Consider the following 9,442-nt stretch of genomic DNA (forward strand, 5'->3'; position numbering starts at 1 on the left):
TGTCGGAAACAACAAAACGTCAGGAGGAGATCCTGACATTTTAACCATGTCCATCATGACATGTGGAGTGGATGACACTCAAGTTCATAGATCAGGCACAATAAACAACACAATGTACATTTTGATTGAATTAAACATGCCTTGATAATGACCATAGACTACTTTAAGAGCAGCGCTGGTCTGAAAATAAGCAGTTTCAATGGCAAAAGTGGGAGACGTTTAGTGATGATCAGGATCTGTCTAGGATAACATGGTCTTGCTGGGCAGTGTTGCTCTCTCAGCAAACCCCTTAATACGCCTAGCAGCAGAATGGCTTATTGCATACGACTTGGTTGGGATTAAAAAGACTTTGAGATCTGAAAAGATCAATAAACACAATAACGTTGACCTGATGAGTCTACATCTCGCATCTCCATCATTTTACTGAACCCCATTCACTCGATCGGACTCTTTCCATCTCATCAACAAACCGGACCAAAGCAAAGCAACGTGCCACAATAACCCCAGCCTGTCTACGTTCAGACACGGGTTAGGCCGCGATGCTGTTTCGCTTGTTCTACGTCTGTTTTTCTGCCGAAATACCCGCTAATAACCCTACCACCCACTGCCCCGACTCCCCCAGTTATAATTTCGGGGTGCTAAATTTACCTTTGCATCGACACACATGGCTTTCTCCGTCTCACAACACTGTACGATCACAGGAAACGGCCAGCCAGAGAGCAGGAACTAACATTCTTGCCAGCAGAAGGCGTAGAAACGGTGCCCCCTCGAATCCTATCCGCTCGACTGTCATTGGTCCAGGGTGACATTAGCCGGCAGCGTACTGAGACGTTGTTGGTCAGAAGGGTTGCCCGTCATCCACTGAGCGTAATAGTGGGCGGGACAAAGCGATGAACATAGTTAGGTTGAGAGGACAATAAATGCGGCCTAGTTTGGGATCATTTGACTCAGCGATCACACGGTGATTTTGCTGTCAAATGTCCAAGAAACGCGTAACTGCCAGTCTATCGCATATTAAAGCGCCTATACAAAGAAAATGAACGCCCGATTTCTTGATAATTGTCTCTATCCGTGACTTAAAGGCCTACTTTGTCAACCCATGTTTGTAGGCCATTATATCACATTATATGACCTCTCTCATTCAAAAATGGTTTACCTGCTTACCTGCCTTATTTCTCCCACAATAAGATATTATTATATTATTATTATTATCCCATGTAAGATACTGTACATAACCGATGTAAGTGAATGCTTATCAACTGTTAAATAGTGACTGTTACATTATGTCTTTGGGAGCTATAATTTCCCACTAAAACGAAATATATCTTACCCAATGTAGGAGGTCTTATAGACCATCTTTTCAGAGATGCTTCATGTAACCTTCATTTTTTCCCCACACATAATTCTTTAATGCAACATTAGGAGGCTTGATTACATTACATCTGACTAGGGGAGGGTAATAAGTGTACACAAAATAGATTGATCAAATAAGTCCCTGAGGAGGTTTTTGTAAGGTGCATAAGCAATGTTTGTGTGTGTGTACCATATGTCAACCAAAACTTGCATGTCTGGCGTCTAGTATATAGTTTCATCGTTTCTTTCAGAGTAATTTCTAATAATGTTACCATAAGCGTTAACATTTTCTACAGTTAAGTATCTTTATTGCTCATATTACCGGTACCTTTGATCTTTGACTTTGACCTAGTCCTAGAGAATGTTTGTCACATATCTTCCATCACTACACTTGGACTTTTCAGCTACATTCGAAATTAAAATTGATTCTCTGGTTTACTATCGGCCAGATTTTAAATGTGTGTATTATAGCCCTGCCATCATGCATGTCCAAATCATCCTAAAGGATCATACAAGCTAAACCATCTAGGGGCCTACAGTCAGACAACAGAGAGCACTTGGCAGTCACACAGACACACACTTCATCCTCACGGCTTCAACAACTCAACACTGCTCCCTAGAGGTTATACTTTGAATATGTGTGTATGTGTGTGCTTGTGAGAGAGAGAGAGAGAAAGAGAGAGAGAGAGAGAGAGAGAATTGGTCTTCGTCCTCCTATCATGACTTGGGGAAGCGTGACTGACTAGTTGTGACAGTGCACCACACTTGATCCACAGGGGCCCGGCAGGGAGATGCCTGAGCGCGGGCCAGAGCCTCCATCTGTTAGCGCACGACGGGTAGCCCCTGTGAGGAGTAGCCACTATTCACTATGCTTATACTCTCTATACTCTCCCCCTCACCCATACCGGCCAGACCATGCCAGCTCCCGTGGTGGGAGCTATATTTACAAACAGCTGCCATTATACTGGTTAAATGAAGACCATGAGTCTGTTGCTTATTTGCTACCAAAGAAGCACTCACCAAACAGACCGAAAGCTGAGAAGCAGTTATATATTTATTCATTTTGATATATTTGACCTTTTATATAAATCTTTCTAATAGATGTATACATTATATTGCAGAACACAAACAGGCAAATAGGGAATAATCAGTCACAAGACATACTGTACAACGGGACAAACAATATGGTATTTTGGAGGCTCACCAGGATACCATGTGTAAAAGCCAAGCCAGAAATGTCCAGCTCTTGCAACGTTTTAAAGAGCTATACGAATGACATGTATCCTTTCAAAAGGGAAAATTAACAACATACAAATTGAAGGTGCATTTTAGCCATTGCACATTAGCTCACATTGCACATTGCCAAGTGATTCCAACAACAAAATGTCCATCATCCCTGATCCCACGCGAGAAGTTACACACCACCTAACAAAATATAAGACAATGAATTCACAGAGCTACCAATGTCCGTTATGTCTTTGTGTTCCCCCTCTTCTCCCCATCCTTCGTTTATTCTCTCAGATAGAAAAACATCTCTCCTTCACAATCTCACCCTCTTCCTCCTCTTTTTCCTTAATCCCCCCCACACCTAATCCCTCACATTATCAAGGCCTCTTTCCTTTTATCTCTCCCTCTGTCATCCTCTCTCTCCCTCCAGCCCAGGGTCTCTCTACAGGGGGAAGACCAGGAAGCCGGAGAAAGTGGAATACTTCCATCCTCCCATCAAGTTGCCTTTCTCCAGTTTGAGGTAGGCCTTGTCTCCTCTCTCCATGATCACCAGGCCGGCGTTAGTGGCTGCCTCCCTCGTCACATCCTGGTCACCAGCGAAGGCTGAGATCATTGGCCATCCGTTCAGCATCAGACTAACCTGAAATAGACCAAGTGGATTACGGTCAAATTCAAATAACGAGTCTCAATGTGTGCTTATGGCATGTAGATGCATTATGATATGTGCATGCTCTATATATAGCGTGTGTGTGTGTGTGTGTGTGTGTGTTTGTGTGTGTGTGTTTCACCTGGATAGTTTGTCTGTTGTAGGCCTTTACTACATGAAAATTGAAGCTGTAGACCCCTCTCCTCGGTGCGAGGAAGACACTGCTCTCCTGGTCAAAGTGAGCACCCACATTTACCAGGATCTGGCACAGGAAGACACAAAGAGGAGAGAGAATAGGAGGTTATCAAAGACCAGGGAGGCTGGTGGAGGTACACATCGGAGGATGAGCTAACTGTAATGCATGGAATGGATTGAGGAATGGTATTAAACACGTGCATACAGAAGTGGTACATGATAGTGAAGTCTTTAGAAAGCAGTTTCATCATAATATTCATTGTGTAGACTCTTGCCAGGGGAGGCTGGTGGAGGTAGAAATTGGAAGACAGGCTCATTGTAATGCATGGAACGGAATCAGGAATGATATCAAATACACTCCTCTGATTTCTTCCTCCACCAGCCTCCCCCTGCCTCTTACCCACTTCAACTGTTGATGGATATGATCAATGGTTCTTGCGCATGCTCACCTGGTCAAAGTAGATGATCATGGTGCGATTGCTCATGTCTGTGGGCTCGTGGTTGGTCTGGCGAGTGGCAGAGAAAGCGATGCGACCGGTGCCAGAGCGCACTGACATGCCCAAGGCGTTGCCCGCAGGCTCGGAGGAGGGGGTGGAGTCACACACCACCAGACACTTCCCCTCCAGGATGATCGGCTCCGTGTCATTCTGACCCAGGGACCCTAAAGGCCACCATATCAGCAGCAGCCCCAGCAGCACGGTGGGGTCAAAGGTCGGCGGACGACCTGACCTGGGATGCATGCTTCTAACTCACTGGTTGCGGTGATATATATATATATCTGTGTTTAATTCTAGAGAGGGAGAGAGTCACTTTGAAAGATAAGTGACATAGGTAAACATGCTCAGCCAGGCAAAATATGTCTAAGAATTGTACAAACACCTTTTGCTGATTCTAGCCTAAAATGCCACTCAGAGCCACAAACGCTACATTCAATATTCAACAGGTTGGGTGGTTGAACTTTAATCCCTGTAAGCACCCTGGTCAAAAAAGGAGAGGAGAGGAGAAGCGTCCTCGTCAACTGCCAGTGTATATCCTCTATGGTCAAGCCCCAGTAATGGCCGTAGAGATCAGTCAACAGGTAGACTGACAAGATGGAGGGTTTGGAGATATCGCCATTCAGTCGCAGGAAAACAAAGTCAAGCAACTTATGGTCCTCACTGTTTTTCTCCCTTTATCCTCTTCACACGCTCTCTCTCTCTCTCTCTCTCTCAGTCGCTCCGTAGTCTCTTTCGCTCTGGTTGGTGGGGTGTTACTCCTGTGGATCGGGTGCTGGTTGGTTACCGTGGCAGCAGGGGGCAGAAGGGCAAGGACAAAATCTACTTCATCATCAAACAGGATCTGAGAGAGGGAGGGAGGGAGGGAGGGAGGGAAGGGGGGATGAGGGAGAGAGACGGAGAAAGGTAAAGGTAGGGCACATTTGGAACCGTGGGGGACCTCGGATACCATAGAAACTGATGAAAAGGAGGAGGAGGAGGAGGAGGAAGAGGAGGATTATGAGGTGGAGAAGAGGAAGATGGGATGAGGTAACGTTCTGGACCATTATCAGGGGAGGATGTAGGATCCAGGAGGGAGTGAGAAAGAAGGGAGGGAGTGGGGGAACAACGCCGCTGAGAGGCCATCTGTCTTTCGCACGCGGCCTCTCCCTCCTGACGCTCGACAACATGCGCCCCCTCTCTTTCCCACCGCGTTCGCACTTTGTCTCTCTGTCCCTCCCTCCTAGGATTTTCTTACCGATTTTCTGTGTGTTTGTTTGTCTTTTCTCACAACTCACTCTGCTGGTTACCGTTACATCAGAGGAGAAAGCACGTCATCCCCTGTTGATGCTCTAGTCTAGATGGAACAATGTTTTCGACTGGGCGGTCTCTCTACTTTATTCCACCTTTAACTTTGTTAAATCCTATTTTCTCTTTCAGTCTCACAGCAGGTATCTATTCACAGTCTAAGGGTGACACGTACACATACGACACAAACTGCTGTTCCGCATTCTTACACAAATATCTGATGATCATATCCTCTATTGACATTGGTAATTAATAACCGTGTTATAAACACCCTTGCTTTCCAAACACACACTTTTACACCAGACAAAAACCGGCTTCTTTCAGTTGATAACAATATTCAAACAAAACTGATCTGTTTTCTGTCTTCTTGCTAGATAATTTATGATACAAATGTACATAGGCAATGTTGGCAACTGCAAGGACTTGGATTTTATTCAATGAGTAAGACAATCCTAGACTCTACGTTTAAGCCCATAAAAAAGAAATGAGGATATCACCTGTTCCCATCTGCTCACTCTCCTCCTTGTTTTCCATATCAAGTGAAGTCAATTGCTGCTTCTAAGAGATGGAGCGATATAACCAGGTCCCTCTTCTTCTATCACTTTCTATGTTGTCTTAGTGCCCTCCCTTAAAACAGCCTTCTAAATGAACATGCCAGGGGACAGACTGCTCTCTCTCTCTCTCTCTCTCTCTCTCTCTCTCTCTCTCTCTCTCTCTCTCTCTCTCTCTCTCTCTCTCTCTCTCTCTCTCTCTCTCTCTCTCTCTCTCTCTCTCTCTCTCTCTCTCTCTCCCTCTCTCTCTCTCTCTCTCTCTCTCTCTCACTTACTAACCGCCCACTCATTTTTATTCTCTGGAACAGACTAAGGAAATTGACAAAATGACCTTCAGCATACATTGTAGATGTAACTATCTCTCACACTTTCATTTTGCTTAGTATTTGATAAATGGGTCTCTGGTGAGCTGCTAGTGAAAGCATTCTGTGCGTTCCATTCAAGCATTCCATGTTTGAATGTAGCTAATTTCTGGTGATGAGAATGATGGGGTTCTATTTGATCTGATTGATCTGTGATTAACTGCATGAGAATGCAAAAGTCCTCCATGCTCGCTCAAACCCAAAACCTTCAGGGCATCATATGCACCATGCACAATAGTTCCAAACACATACGTTTAAGATGCTGTCCTTTAGTTTGAATGTTCTCATGTTCGATCCTCATCGGCGAGGATCCTGGAGACTGCATCCATCCCTGAGCTCCACCCTGAGGAGGTGCTGATGTCAGAATTTCCTGGCTCCATACTGTTGGAGGTATGTGCTTCAGCCAACTATGCCCATTCAGACTGTACAGACAGCGGTGATAATGGAAGGAATTCAATCGGGGGAACCCTAGTGGGTCCAGGGACAAATTGAATGCAAAATAGTTTATTGTCGCCCACAACAAGTTTATTCCTGGATCCCCGTGCCCCTCCAATGCCAGACCAGACCAGACCAGATCAGATCAGATCAGACCAGACCAGACCAGACCAGACCAGACCAGACCAGACCAGACCAGACCAGACCAGACCAGACCAGACCAGACCAGACCAGACCAGACCAGACCAGATCAGATCAGACCAGACCAGACCAGACCAGACCAGACCAGACCAGACCAGACCAGACCAGACCAGACCAGACCAGACCAGACCAGATCAGATCAGACCAGACCAGACCAGACCAGACCAGACCAGACCAGACCAGACCAGACCAGACCAGACCAGACCAGACCAGACCAGACGTCCCTCTGTCCCTCGGTCATACCTTCGTTATACATATCCGGCTGTGGAGTTCAGCCTTGTAGAGGCCAAAGCCCAGGCACACGGGCTGGCTGAAGGAGGTGGTGAAGGTGTGCAGGTGGGTGAGGAGGGCTGACGGCCCCACCTCCGAGAACATGATGGTGCCTGCACTGTAGTCCAAGGCCACGCCCACACGGTTCCCCGACATCTGGCTGGAGAGGCGTGTCTTCTTGCGGTTGTGCCAGGCTGCCAGCTTCCTATCGTGCTGCTGTGTCAAACTCCAAGACACCTGGACATCACAAGGTGGTTTAAACAATGAATTCTTTAAAAAAAAATGGTTTTAATGTAATTGTTCTCATTTACGTTCAGTTAGACACTTGAATTGAAATCACTTGGCTTGGCATGTGAATGGGGTTTTTATTTGACAGAAAGAGCCTGGCTACCAACATCACCAAACTAACTAATCGGACAGCAATAACTTAATTTGAATAGTGATGATGTTGATGTTGATGATGATGTTGATGATGATGATGATGAAGATGCACAGTACCTTGTTGCTTCCAAAGGCAGTGCCCTCTTTGCCCTTCCTCTCGATGCTTCGGTAGGAGACAGAAATGTCCCAGAAGCCCTCTGCCTCCAGCTCCCAGTAATGTGTTCCTGAGGAGAAGGTCTGGACGGTCAGGACCTGGGTCCAGTGGTCAAAGCGGTCGGGGTGAGCGGCACATGGAAGGCGGTTCTTGACCCGCATGGCTGACCGCAGGTCATCAGAGATGCTCAGGAGGGGGTGGGCAGAGTTTGTGTCCAAGGTCAAGGAGCTTGTCACTGTGAAAACGGGGAAACATATCCAGAGACAGTCACATACAGATAGTATCCAAATTCAGTTCTGTATTAGATTAACTGATATCCCCATATAGGCCTATAGAGGAATAAGTGAATGAAGTTATTGACAGTTGGAAACAGATGGATGGGTTCACAATTAAGTCACAATCATAGCTCTTCCCATCCAAGGAACTACCTATCTTCGGCCGTAGACTGAAGACCCATCTTTTCAGGCTACAACTTGACTGTCCCTCCTAAATACCTTTTCACCCCCCCACTACCCCCCTGTACAGTTCCTCTACTGTAAAAAAATAATAATTAAAAAATAATAATTTGTGACTACCAATGTCCCCTGTTCCTAGCATATCTTTTTTTCTCTTATGATGACTGATTTCTCTTATGAAGATGATGCACTTACTTCAGACAAATGTACTTGTTGTTAGTTGCTTTGTATAAAAGTGTCTGCTAAATATAGAAAATGTCAAGCTCCCCCCTTGCGTAAAGCTCCCCCCTGTCACTCACAGAGTTCTCTCTTCAGTTCACTGAGACAACGTAGTGTCTCGATGATGAACTCTCTGTACTTGCTCTCGACGTCCTCCAGGATGCACTTCCTGTCCAGATTGGGGGGGTCAGGTGTGAACAGGGGTCTGCTTAGGTCTGAAAGGAGCCTATTCAACAAGCCATGCAAGAGAACAGAGTCAATCTCATTACACAACACCTAATCAACAACACTCTCTTCCTCTTTTGTCTCGCTCTCTATTTCTCTTTCAGACACATAGACACACAAACTCACGCACACACACACACACACACACACACACACACACACACACACACACACACAAAAGACTTACGTACGACGCTAATGATTTTCTGCTTTTGACTTACTTTGAGTCATCAGATTGAAATGCCTGTGGGAACAGCAATGGTTCAAGGTCCATAAGAAAACTCACAATTTCAAGGAAGAAACGAATGAATTGCAGCACAAAGCCTTTAGTAATCGGTAAATCCTGCATTTATTGAGCAGTGTTTTCTACTCCCAAGATAGACAAGAAAGCAAACATATTACAGTAAATCCTCAGTCCTTCGTCTAGTGTGACATACGTTGTTTTTACAGTTGTTAAACATTACAATAGAACAGGTCGACCTAAAACAATCACCACGATAATTCTTATGGTCAATATATCCAATTTGTTGGTGATGGTGAAGTTGTACATGCTGTACAATACGGCTAACTTCACAGCAACACAGGATAGTAAGGTGATCATTCTGCATGCATTACAACCGTGGTAACTGAACCGCATTGACCACAACTCTATACAGTTTTAATGTCTCACCCAGATGAGCAGGAAGGGGTCTGTCTCCCCCAGCAGGGATCCCAGGTAGTGGTGGATGTTCTGGGTCGTGCTCAGGTCCTCCCTGACCCTGTTGCAGTCTTCCAGGAGGCGGTCCGCGGCATGCTGCCTCTCCCTCTGGGTGCTCTCCCGTAGGGCCTGGACCAGCCTGTCCACCTGCACCTGCAAGCCCCCGCTCAGACGCTCCACCTGGGCGTCGCCTGCTGCCGAGTTCTGAGACGCGTGACAACGGTGACACAAACAGGAGTTAGTTAGTTATTGGATTCACAGGTAAGGAAGAAGTGGTCATCGACAGCTCT

The 9,442-nt window shown here is 45.9% G+C and overlaps 2 protein-coding genes across 2 annotated transcripts in view; both read right to left on the minus strand.

The window, feature by feature from the left end:
- Positions 1–3,022: 3,022 nt before the first annotated feature.
- cbln12 (cerebellin 12) lies at positions 3,023–4,161 on the minus strand (the record flags this gene model as incomplete). The annotated part of the gene is made up of 3 exons (XM_080546941.1): positions 3,023–3,220; positions 3,369–3,488; positions 3,871–4,161. The coding sequence occupies 3 exons, from the start codon at positions 4,159–4,161 to the stop codon at positions 3,023–3,025; spliced, it is 609 nt and encodes a 202-aa protein (XP_080403067.1).
- Positions 4,162–6,988: 2,827 nt separating this feature from the next.
- The window catches only part of trim110 (tripartite motif containing 110), a gene marked incomplete at both ends in the record, with an annotated part of 5,417 nt that continues 2,963 nt past the window's right edge, over positions 6,989–9,442 (minus strand). The window contains 5 exons of the mRNA XM_080546454.1: positions 6,989–7,258; positions 7,520–7,791; positions 8,311–8,456; positions 8,677–8,699; positions 9,126–9,356. Coding sequence (XP_080402580.1) covers positions 6,989–7,258; positions 7,520–7,791; positions 8,311–8,456; positions 8,677–8,699; positions 9,126–9,356 — 942 coding nt within the window. The remainder of the gene's footprint in view (positions 7,259–7,519; positions 7,792–8,310; positions 8,457–8,676; positions 8,700–9,125; positions 9,357–9,442) is intronic.

This window comes from Nansenia antarctica (genome assembly GCF_963989245.1).
Source record: "Nansenia antarctica genome assembly, chromosome: 16".
In the NCBI taxonomy this organism is placed as follows: domain Eukaryota; kingdom Metazoa; phylum Chordata; class Actinopteri; order Argentiniformes; family Microstomatidae; genus Nansenia; species Nansenia antarctica.